At 38.3% G+C, this 12,127-nt stretch overlaps 1 protein-coding gene across 4 annotated transcripts in view; it reads left to right on the top strand.

Annotated features, from left to right (window-relative positions):
* MYRFL (myelin regulatory factor like) overlaps nt 1-9,678 on the top strand; it is a 42,655-nt gene extending 32,977 nt beyond the window's left edge. For 3 of the 4 annotated variants that reach the window (XM_052668953.1, XM_052668952.1, XM_052668955.1), the window contains 6 exons: nt 1,539-1,601; nt 4,836-4,923; nt 5,158-5,232; nt 7,149-7,257; nt 9,247-9,321; nt 9,416-9,678. In XM_052668953.1, coding sequence (XP_052524913.1) covers nt 1,539-1,601; nt 4,836-4,923; nt 5,158-5,232; nt 7,149-7,257; nt 9,247-9,321; nt 9,416-9,502 — 497 coding nt within the window. In that variant the 3' untranslated portion in view covers nt 9,503-9,678. Of the gene's footprint in view, nt 1-1,538; nt 1,602-4,835; nt 4,924-5,157; nt 5,233-7,123; nt 7,258-9,246; nt 9,322-9,415 lie in introns of all 4 variants that reach the window. The other variant, XM_052668954.1, reaches the window with a different exon arrangement.
* Nucleotides 9,679-12,127: the final 2,449 nt, after the last annotated feature.

The following is a 12,127-nucleotide window of genomic DNA, read 5'->3' as shown; positions in this document are numbered from 1 at the left end:
AATGCCTTCTTCTACAATCTGCCAGACAAGAAATCATAATATTAAATATTTAGTAATTCAGAGTATGTAATGAGTATTCCTGCCAGCACTTGCATAGTTGAAGTATTATACCTATGGGGAAAACATCTTTCTTTCAGTGAATAATCTATTGCTTTTACCAATTGGTTTTCCTACAGAATGGTTTTCAGTTAATGAAAATGCAAACATGAGGGAACATTCAGTGCGTTGCTAACACACCAGATAGCAGATGACTTCTAAATGCAGCACTTGCCATCTAAGTTGGTGAAACTGGCAAATCTGTATGAGGAGCAGGTAAATAGAAAATGGATGCAAAGAATAACTAGCAGCAGTAACACAGATTCACAGCAAAAAAAGAAAAATGCTGGAAATCTCTGGATGTTGTTATTTCCCAGTACAGAAATAAAACAAAAGCCAAAATCTGGAATAAATAAATGAACAGTAGCATCAAATGCAGCTGTTCTGTTTCAGTCTCATGGATATGATGCATTTTGACCCATAATTTTTGAAAGCAGATTTTTATATAGTGAAATAGGGACTTCTGTTCTAAACAGTCACTCTAAATCAGCATGTTTCCTTTGGAAAACATGGAAATGGAGTATTTCAGTATTCTATTAATGCATGATTCCATTTTTTGTCCAAATGAAATGGTATTTGATGAAGCATATTATTTTAGGCAAGGTCCACATTTCTCAGTGCCAATTTATTGGTGACATTTCTCAGGACGGATACTTGGCTGGCAATTAGTGTAAAAGCACAAGAACAGATTTAAACCATCTTCCATGGGCTTGAAGGGCCTTTTGCTCTCCTCAGATTCTACTCTATAATGGTTATTCGAACAATACTTTAAGGTTCACTTTTCTGGATAAGTGCTGCGTGCTGAGAAAATTAATAGAGCAAAAGAAAATTCAACAACTGAAATTTCCCAGCCTAATTCAGTGTTAGAAATTACAGAGGTGACATATCATGACCGTGGTGATGATATTGTTAGAGTTATGTATTAGTTTCTTTAGTTAAATGACACATCCCTCTGTGTTTGAAGCACCACGTCTTGGGTCAGTCCTCTGCATCTTACATCTCAGATTCAGAAAGCTAAGTTATTCTTCGCTCACCTCTGCACAGCAGATGCCTACTTCCACATTTTCTCACTAATAAGAAAGAGTTGCTTTATGATCAGATTTGTGCTGGATGTTACCTTTCACTTTGTCTTTTTATTATGATTATTTGTGATATTCTCAGTGTGGGATAAATATTTTCTGTTAGGCTATTCTTTTTTTTTCTTTTGGTGAAATATCTGAGATATCCTGCAGAATTTCAGAAAACTGTTTCTTGTAACCTACAGACATCTTTTGTCTGTAAATATCTTCTTCTTAATAGAGGTGGTTTGCATTTTAAAGGTTTCTCCTGTTGGTTATAAATGAGATAATTGACAAAAATGTCTTGGGGAGTTGTATCCATATTTTATTGTTACAACTATGAAATGCTAACTTGGAGGAAATTTGTAAATACTCCTCTCACAGGAAACAAATGTGACGTGCTGCTTGGAGGAAATGCTGATGGGAGACCTGATCTTGGAACTGATTGTAAGTCCTTTTTTTAAAAAAAAAACAAACTGTTGAAATTTGTAATTGTACAAATTTGAAAGGCTGCCTTTAGGGTTGGAATTATACTGCTGGAATTTGGGGAAGTTAAAATTATTACTGGTCATTATAGAAAATTAGAGCTTAGGAATCTGTTAAATATCTGCAGTTGACTTTAATTTTCTTATTGCAATTCTTACATCTTCAGTAGGTTTTCGTAGACATTCTGGCTGCCTTCTTCAATGAGGTCTACTACTTGGCTTCAGATGCAGTAAAATGACAAGTTACTTTTTCTTCATGAGCTGAGATCTTGTAAGGTGATAGGTAGTGCTAACTCCTACCCAGCAAAATGCTTAAGCATATGACTGTGGCAGAAAAAAACATGACAGAGTGTAAAGGAAATGTTTTGAGGTTGGCCTGGATGACCTACAGGATGCTAGGTCAACATCAGCTGCTGAAGGGATTCATCTCTGCCTTCATCAGTCATTCCACATGAGCAGAAGTCTTTTCTAGACTTTTCTAGTCATGTGAAAGCTCTGTTTCAAGTGGTATTTTGTTTGCTTGTTTGGTTGTGTAAAAATGTTTGATTAAAGACTGGGGAATACTTGCACAACAAAATGTCTGTATACTGACATGAACTTAAAGCAGGTTGGCACCTGGAGTTGTCATACAACTAACAGAACACAGGTTCTGTTTGTAGCTTGGATGTGTTCCAATTGGGATGATCTTGGAAAAATTATTCCCCTTCTAAGTTGTTTACAGTGGCTACATAACTCAAAGCATGGCCTCTGTGGCGTTGCTGTGATATATATATTTTAGTGAGGCACTGTGTCACAGGGAAATGTTCTTCCACACTAGTTCTTTGGAATGAACGTGCTCAGTGTTCATCTGTGTGGAAATGTGCTTGTTGGAAGTTGAGTAGATACACTCACACGTCAACCTATAATCATCAACTTCCTCTGCAGTGTTCACAGTTCAGTGTGGAAAACAGGCTTGGACCTGCAGAAACATGTCCTCTACGTGCTGTCACATGTAAGATATGAGCACCTCTGTACTTCAGGGAAAAGCCAGAGTGTAGCTCACTCACTGCATCCGCACCTGGGTTTTCCCCATCCTATTGGCAGTGTGAATCTCAGTCTTCCTGGTGGAATTAAACCAATTCATTCCCTTCTGTTTATGGACCTCAAGACAGGCTGAAGTAGGTTGGCATAGGGTCTGAGTTGTTGCCTAATCATGCACATACACTGATGGATGCTATAGATGTATCCAGAGCAAGTAAGCTTTGTGAGATGCAGATCAGTGCAGTTACTCCAAAGCCAGATGTGAAAGCAGAAGCTGTGCAGCTGTGTCAGCGTGCTGGTTCTTGCCCTGAACACTCCACAGGGCTAATCTGCCTCACGGAAAAGCCATGTCATTGTAGCTCACCATAACTAAGAGGTGCTGGCCCAAGGTGTCACAGGAAGTTTGTGGCAAGCAGGGGAACTTGATCCATCCTGGCTAGGAGCAAAATCACTCTGATGATCACTTTCCTTATCTTTCCTGGTAATCAGTGCACCAGCTGTGCTTTGAAGGTCCCTTTTTCCTCTAGAAACTAGTGTTTTCAATTACCAGGATCTAAACATCTAACTGCATTTTGTGTTACCCAAAAAGATATTACATATATGTGCATATGCACAAACTCAATTTATATATCTGTTTATACATAAGATGTTGAGCTAATTCCAGAATGTGATTTTTTTTGGTAGAGGTTTTTATTCCATGTTCCTATTTATTGAGCTGTAAACTTCTGCCAAATTCAGGATGTAGTTATTATGAAGTTATCAGTCTTGCTAGTGCTGTTTTTAGTTCTTCTTATTGCCAACATGGGACACTGAGAGGACTGTTGTAGTTAAACCCAGCTTCAACTCAGCACTGTGCAGCTGTTTGCTCGATTACCCCAAGTGGGATGGGGGAGAGAATCAGAAAAAAGGTGAAACTCGTGGGTTGAGATAGAATTAAATAAGATAGAAAGGGAAGGTGACGATAATTGTAAAGATTGAATACACAAAACAAGTGATGCACAGAGTAGTTGCTCACCATCATCACTGACCAATGGCCAGCTATTTTCTGAGCAGAAGCAGCCCTCCTAGCTGGTTTCTTCCAGTTATCTCGTTCAGCATGATACCACATGGTATGGAACATCCCTTTGGCCAGTTTGGGTCAGCTGCCCTGGTTCTGTCCCCTCCCAGCTCATTGTACCCCCTGCAGTATCCTTGCTGACGGAGCACCGGGAAAAGCTGAAATGTCCTTGACTCTGTGTAAACACTGCTCAACATCAACTAAAGTATCAGTGAATTATCAATATTATTCTTATTCTAAATAATTCTCATTCTAAATCCAAAGCACAACGCCATACCATCGCAGAGCCAGGAATGTGGCCTTGCAGCCCAGAAAGCGATCTGTATCCTGGGCTGCATCAAAAGAAGCACAATCAGCAGAGTGAGGGAGGTGATCCTTCCCCTCTCTACTCTGCACTGATGAGACCTCACCTGGAGTAATGCGTCCATATGTGGAGTCCTCAGTACTGGAGAGATGTGGACCTGTTGGAGTGTGTCCAGAGGAGGGCCACAGAAATGATCCAAGGGATGGAACACCTCCTTATGAGAGGCTGAGAGAGCTGGGGCTGTTCAGCTTGGAGAAGAAAGGCGCTGAGAGATCTGAGAGTGACCTTTCAATATCTAAGGGGGGATCAAGGTCAGGCTGGACCAGTCTCTAAGCAGCCTGATCTAGGTGTGGGTGTCCCTGCTCATTGCAGGGGAGTGGGACTAAATGATCTTGGAAGGTCCCTTTCAACTTAAACAGTTCTGATTCTATGATCTACAAGAAAGAAAATTCACTCTATCCCAACTGAAATCAGTGCAGCGTGTTTCTATCCTACTTGGACTTTCATCAAAATAGCCTTCATTGTCTGCGCAAAAGAAAGTATTGCAGTATTACGTGCATGGATATGTCTTTGAGAATGCAACAAGCATTTTTTTTCCCCCTGTAACTGTAAAAGGCAATCAACCAAAGTCTTTTCACTGAAAGCTGATTTAGACCTGTAGCAACTCCTGCAGTTGCATGCAAGGGAATAACTGCTGCTCCATTATCTGCAGTTTTATTATAATTTTATCTAAGATTTTGGAAAAACAAAAAACAAAAAACAAAACAAAACAAAAAACAAACAAGAAGAAAACATTATTTTTCTTATATCTTCAGGGATTGATACAACGATCAGATCCGTACAGATTTTGGAAACACAGCAACTAATTGACAGTCGCTACTGTAGTAAAAATCTACAGTGCAGGTAAGTAAATTATTTTATTATGCTTCATTATACTGGGATAGAATACAATTAAGGTGGCATGACTGTCTGGCTGGCTCCTTCTCGCTGTTGTTTCCTCTTATGTCCGTGGATTTTTTCCTACCTTTAAGTAATTTTTCTTTTTCAAATTTAAATATATTTCCATGTTTGTTTTGTTTGTTTTCAAATATACCATCTGTTTTGAAATCCGATGTGCACTAATGTCATCTTTTTCAGGTCTGGAAATTACAGCTGTAGTATTCCCATTAGCAAGTACACACCCATAAATGTAGAAATCTCACTGGAAATCAAGTAAGTATAATTAAGGATAATATAATGATAATGTTATGAGATGATAGTACTTTGTTTTTGACAGTAATTCTTGCATTATTTCTTTTGTGGCACTAATTTGTCCATATTCAGAGAAGTGGGACAAATCTATGCACAGGCAAATCCTTCTTGTAGACTCTTGGGTTGATCCTCTGCTGCAACACAGGCCCAGTGCCAATCTCAGTTTAAGGACAATTTCATCCATCGATGTAGGTATTAAAATGCAGTAATCTTCAGGTTGGAATTCATAGGAATTTGAGCTTATTTTTGTTTGTTTGTTTTAAACGTAGAGGAATATTATTAAGAACATACAAAAAAATCTTATGTGAACACCTTTTCTAAACATGAAGGGTTTTTGAGACTGTCTTTTTGCCTTTTATGCTGAGCCCTGCAAAAGGGAATTCTTGTGCAGGAATCTTTGGCAATACATAACATTATAGCAGGAAAAAGTAGCAGACTTACCTCTAAGCAGTTATTTTCACTTCAAATATTAATCTGGCTTCATCATGTTCTCCCATGTTCTCCCATAGTAACAAATCCTTTCTTTTGGGGATCATCTCTGATAAAGGTCACTGATAGCCATAACAGCTGCCAAGGACTGCTTGATGACACTTCATGATTCCCTTGTCTTCAGTACAGTGCTTTATAAAGTTATGTATGGCCCTTAGGCCCAGCTTTTTGATTTTGGAATACAATGGTAGTCCTGAAGCAACTGCTTGTTTCATACAACAGTTGAGCATCTGTCTGTTGGGTGTATGCCATTATAAACTAATAACACAACACTCTCATGTAGGGATTAATACACGATTCCCAGAGTTTCACTGAAACAGTTGCTGAATTTATTTTGGATATTGGTTTTTGAATTTGGGGATGAGTTTTTCCAGTATGTGCCTTCAATAAAGATAGCTACAAACTGAAGAACAACATAAAACCAACAAGAACCAAACAAGAGTGGTTTACTAGATTACTGCTGTGTCTCAGTACTGTAAAACACTGTGAATACCTACAAATTTGGGAAACTTTTATGCCCACAGAGTAAAATCAAATGAAACTAACACATGATACTGACAGTCCCTTAGGACACAGGGAATGCTGTACGTGAATTCATTGCTCCCCACTGCAAAAACTGTAAATAGTCATGCCAACTTTTCCACACCTTCTGCTTTTATTTTGCCTCTAGCCATTTGCATATATGTATTCCTTTGGATCTCCAGAGTACCTTTGCTCTGGATGCATTGGGTAAGATAGGAAATGCTGTGCAATCTCTAGGGATAGTTTGGAGAAGATACGGCTATAGGGTCTTTGCTCTTGAAGAATTATGAATGAAATTCTGTTTAACACTGTATACCCAGACAAGGACACTTTTACTTCTTTTCATGATATATCTGTATGTGTACAGGGACAAATGGAAGTTACTTATATAGATCCCCATCTTAAGGCTTTTTTTATTTTGTTTTTTATAAAATTATCTGCTGTTGTGTTTAGGTGTCAGAGCACTCTTTGACATAGGCATGTGGTGCCTGTGGATGACATAAGACATGCAATTCAGACATGTTGTAACCATTAATTTGTACAAAAACTCATATACGATAGCTTCTGGTATGAATGTGCTTGAAGTTTGAGGAAGTTTAGTGTACATGTCTAAATTTATCTTAACAGCTGCAAAGACCACCCAGGTTTCCAAATACAAAGCTTCCGCCCTGCTTGGGGGGGAATGGGACAAGTTTAGAGGTTGGTGGCTCAGGTTCCTTTGTATGAACCAATGAAGTAAGGTCCTTTGCTTTATTTCTCCAGAATTGAATTCTTTGGAATGTTTACCTGTGATTATATTGTATTATATTCATGATTTCTCTGTTTAAGAGTGATGAGGTAGATCCTTGTTTTTCTCTTTCTTGAAGCACAACAGAACCATTAATTATATTGCTCTGCAAAATCACATTTGGAAATTATTGCTCCTATTATTCTTCAAGGCGAAACAGTGTGAAAAATTTCCAAGAAACCACACAGGTAATGTTAAATTCTTTAAACAATACTCTGGCTTACAGGAATCAACTATACATGCTGCCCACCACATGGTCGTTTTTTCATCTCTTTCATGGAGGTACTGTGCCATACTGAATATAAAATTGAGCTTCGTGTAGAAAAAAAAGTATTCAGTTTTCTGATGGTTTTGGCTATTGAAACCATACAGTGCTTAAATATTTTATTTGCTTTCATATCTTCACTTGCTTGTCTGTCTAACTCAACTCCAGAGATAGTTAAGAGTACTTTTCACCCAGGACATTAGGAGAGTTGTCTAACCTCTCATCTTCTGTACTTTTCCTTTATCGTCATATGGGCAGTGAAGTACAATTTTTAAGCTTTGAATTCACTAAAAAAATATTGGTAGTATTTCCCTTTATTCTGTGCAAACAGGAGTTTACCAGCAAGCCCCTCTAGGGAAAATTATTCAGTGAAAAAGCAAGAAAAGTTTTCTGTCATTCTCTTGGTTGATGGGAATAAAAGTTAAAACATCTTAACTTTTCCCAGGAGAGATGATCTTGCAAACTTTTGATTGTGTCCAGTAAATTAATGAAGACCCTAAACTCCCCTCCAGTTCTCTGGAAGTATAGAACTCTTCCATGTGACCAGGTTCTCAGATTTGTCCACTTAGCTTGGAAATGTTTATTCTGGCTAAAACAGTGGGAAAGGCTGAAGCAAGGATAGTAACACTTCTCCTAAACGGAGTAGAAGAAACCTCTGCTAAGACGAGATCTTCTAGACTTCTGATTCATGGAACCATTCACAATAAGTTCTTAATTAGTTTTAAATTACTTTTTTTGCACTTTAACAGATCAGAGCATTTGGGATACGTTTTGTCCTTAAGTTGACTTTCTGATAAACTTTTAAAATGTCTTCACAAAAAGTTACAGGCTTCTCTGCAACTGCGGCAAAGTCATCAGACTGAAGTAAATAAGTTGTCCAAGTTTTGATCTATCAGCTGCAATTCTAATAGTTCTTGAAATTAAGTCAGTCCCAGAGAGTTTTCCCGTGCAGAAATATCCTTGAAGCTTACTGCCAAAAGTGGTCAAAGTGATTTTCTGTGTCAACCTGAAATCTACATCAAAAGACTAAAGCTAACTAGCCTCCAGCAGCAGTGTGCATTAAGTTTGATGTGACTTGGAATAGAAATGCTGCCTGGTTGGATAATATTTGTCAAGAGGATTTTTCTAAGGACTGGAAGGCTTATTACCTACCAAAGGGCAGGATGGCAATCATTTAGACTCCAGGCAATATAAATATAAGTCTTATCATGTGAACACACCATCTCTAACAGAGAATGTGTCAGAAAGAAGGGAAAGATGAAGGAAACACTTGAAACTGAAGAAATGAGTTATCACAGGCATACCTAAATGGATCACCAGGTCAACAAGAGGTGAAGATTGAATTTTATTCTGTGTAGCATAAAAAATTCAGATACAAAATCTGTTATTTCAGTTATACTTGGCAGGACACTAGAATCAAAAGAAAAGTGAAATCTTCCCTTCAGACTTTTTTGAAACACTGAGTAAAAGTGCTGCTCATATCTTGAGCATATGTGTGGGAATTTTCACTGCCTTCCAAGGACTGCTAATGTTGCTGTTTCAAAATCAGCAGAGTTGCCATTTGTTGCTGTTATGCTTGAAAGCTTTTGGGCCACACGGCACATCAGGGACAATCCCTACTTGCTGTGGGATTTGCTTGGAAAACTAGAGTTATACAGTTACTCAGAGCCAGCTGAGAGCTGCAGGGAGCCAGATGTCTGTCAGATCCTATGCAGAGCTGATCAGAGGAAACCCAGATTTGCAAGGTTTAAAGTCAGCACTTTGTCTTTAAATGCTCCGCCTGCGGCTATCAAGTCTCGTTATCGTAATTATTTTGCACTGCATTTATCAATGAAATGTTTCCAGAGCCTATTCTTCTCAACAGTTCCATGTGAAATCAGGTTATCTAATCTCTCTCTCACTTATCATCTAGGGACGTCAGCATATTTGGACTCTCCCAGTCGCTAGGCTGTATGACAGCGCTTACTATTTCCGCGTAGCCACACCGGTAAGCCTTTTTCAAATGGGAACACAAGAGACAAATATCATTTGAGCTGAAAGGAGAAGATCCCGCATGAATCCCTTTTATTTTTCTTCTGCAGGGTCTTGTGAGCTGCTCAACAGATCCTTATTATGCTGGAATTTTTTTTACTGATTACTACTTCTATTTTTATCGGAAGTGTAACTAAAATGTTGCTGATCACTCTGTACTTTGGAAAAAAGAAAAAAAATGAAGTTCTTGATATGAAAAAGAGACTTGTGTATGGCCCTGGATTTTTATAAGCGTTTTACTGAGTTGTATGCCATTTTCTTGTTTGTTTTGCTTTTAAATTAAAGAAAAATAAAATTTTTGACAACAACTGTAGTTCTACATTTCCAGGAACTGTTTCTAAAAGGTCATGAGGCAATAGAGTACATGACGTATAAACAAATAATCCCATCCATCTTAGTGCAGTTGCATGATAGTATACATACAGCAGACAAAAACAAATGGGTGGGAGCTCTGCTGAACTGGGATATACTCCAGCCTTCAGAAGATGGTAAGATAATACAATGTTACTTGCAGTTAGAAGGCGTAATTCTGTCCTGCAGCAATTTAAGTTCTCTTAGTACCTGCTGCCTTTTGTTTGTACATAAACCCACTTCTTCTCCAGAACCTAACAAAACTTCCAGGGAGAAGTGAAGCGCAGCGCAAATGTCCTCTAAATTAAATGCTGTAAATTGAGTAACAGTGGTGTGGTTCCACTGTGTGTAAATATTTCCATCTCAGAAAGTAGGCTCTCGTTACCACTACAGTTGTGTGACTGAACAAAGCTGCAGCTGTTTGGATGAGATGTGTTTCAGGTAACTTTTCTTTAAAACTGTACAGCAGAAATGAACTGCTTACTCCTAATTTTCTTGGTGGTTGTGATTTGTGCTAGTGTGATGAAAGAGGAGAAATATTTGAGAAGAATAATGACTTGCCTGCATAGCTTTCCAAGATGGATGTGGATACACACTTGCATGGGAAAAAGTCAAATGCAATTTCACATTAGTTGCTCAGACAAAAGGAGCACAGATGGAATAACCAAAAACAGTATGAGTAGTGATGTGGGACATGCCTAGAACAACCAACCGTTCATTTTGTGTGGAGAAGGGAAAGTAAATTTAATGGTGAGACTGTAGGCTTTCTAAGATTTATAATGTAAAAGTTAATGTGTGGGCAACCTTGCTCTGCATGAGATTCTTTATTTAGTGGTGGAAAGGAAACATGAGGAAGAAAAATTAATCTCTGAATATGAGCTAACCATAGTCTTTGTAAACACCAATGCATCTTAATTGCATATTTCTTGCCTGACAAAGTGATGGCAGAGTTTAATTTGTTTCTGTTTCTATGGCTTCATTTGCTATTTCCTTTGTCAGTGTTTCTGGATTTCCTTTAAGAGTGATCTTCTTACTGATTTTTTTAGTTTTATGTGTTTCTGTTAGTGGTTTTTTTTTTTTAGCTTGGGAAGTATTTACAAAGCAGATGACATGTTCTGTTGTACTTTGAATCTTCAAATCCAAAAGCATCGTTTGTTTGTGCCTGTAGCTTTTTATGGTCCGTGCTTGACAGCAATTCCTAAGAAACATCACCCAGTCTCAGATGAACAATAATGTTGTGTGCATTTTGAAAGAAAATACAGATTGATTTTTCCAAATGAAAAATGTGGTTCTAGAGCACTCCAGAGTTTGTTTCTCTGCCATTTCTGTTTCTCAGTGACAAAGCTACAACAGTTGTTAATAGCGGGCATTACAATGTAATTTGAAACAAATCTTGTGATTAATGAGTTATGAATGTTTTACATGTGCTCTACCTGGACCTGCTCACAATGTGGCTGAATTGCAGAGACCTTCAGACATCCTTGAAATGTTTTCTGCTAACTTGGGAGGAGGAGGGGTGGGGGGAGCTGAGGCAAAGCAAACTCCAGCCTGGGTGACAAGCCAGATATGAATAGGGCAGTCTGGTACAATCTGAGCTCGATTTCAAACCATGTTGTTCATATCAAGAATATGATACAACAATTCATATTTTTACTTGATTTTAATGCAAACTGCGTAGCCTGAGTTTCAGACATTGATCTAGCAGTGGCATTTTTAATGAGGACTGAGGTCACCTGAAAGCCTGATGAGCTAAGAGAAGAGACTATAGATGGGAAGTCCTATGGAAACAAACAAAAAAGAGGTACAAGAGAAAAGTGAGTGATTCTGGGGTAAGTCTCCATCTGGAAAGGGCAGTAAAACTGTTTTGCCTTCAGGCACAACCTGAGCTGAAGCTGTACACTGATCATTCTGCTCTCTGCCTGCAGCTCAGTTCATGTAAAACAATGCTCTCTTTCATTTGGGTGAGGTCTGGAAAGTAGTGAGGAAAGTACTCCTGATGCATTGGTCAGATGATATGAACCTACTGTGAGAAGCCAGCAACCTAAAAACTGAGTTAGGGTCTGGCACAGCACAGGGTTGAAGTAAGCGTCCTCCCTACCTGCATTTTTTTGCACTACTTTAGCTTGCTTTCTGAAATCAGAAAAATATTTGCATTAAGAATCATTAGCAAGTGAAGTTATACCTGCAGAGTGAGAAGTTCCTCACTCAGGAATCATTCACTTCTTATCTTACAAAATCCATTGGAACCTAAGACAATCCAAATAGAAATTGAAACTAGATTTGTATCACATTTACTCCTGCTCTCACTGTTGAACTTCGTGCTAGAGTACCTTAGAAGTAATCATTGTAGATATTGAATCTAGTTCCAGGATACATAGAAAAATAATCATAATTTAGAAGCTAGTTGCAGT

The sequence above is a fragment of the Tympanuchus pallidicinctus genome, unplaced genomic scaffold, assembly GCF_026119805.1.
Source record: "Tympanuchus pallidicinctus isolate F22 unplaced genomic scaffold, pur_lepc_1.0 scaffold8, whole genome shotgun sequence".
Classification (NCBI taxonomy): Eukaryota; Metazoa; Chordata; class Aves; order Galliformes; family Phasianidae; genus Tympanuchus; species Tympanuchus pallidicinctus.
Note: the sequence above shows the minus strand (reverse complement) of the source record. Positions and strands in the feature narration are given on the sequence as shown.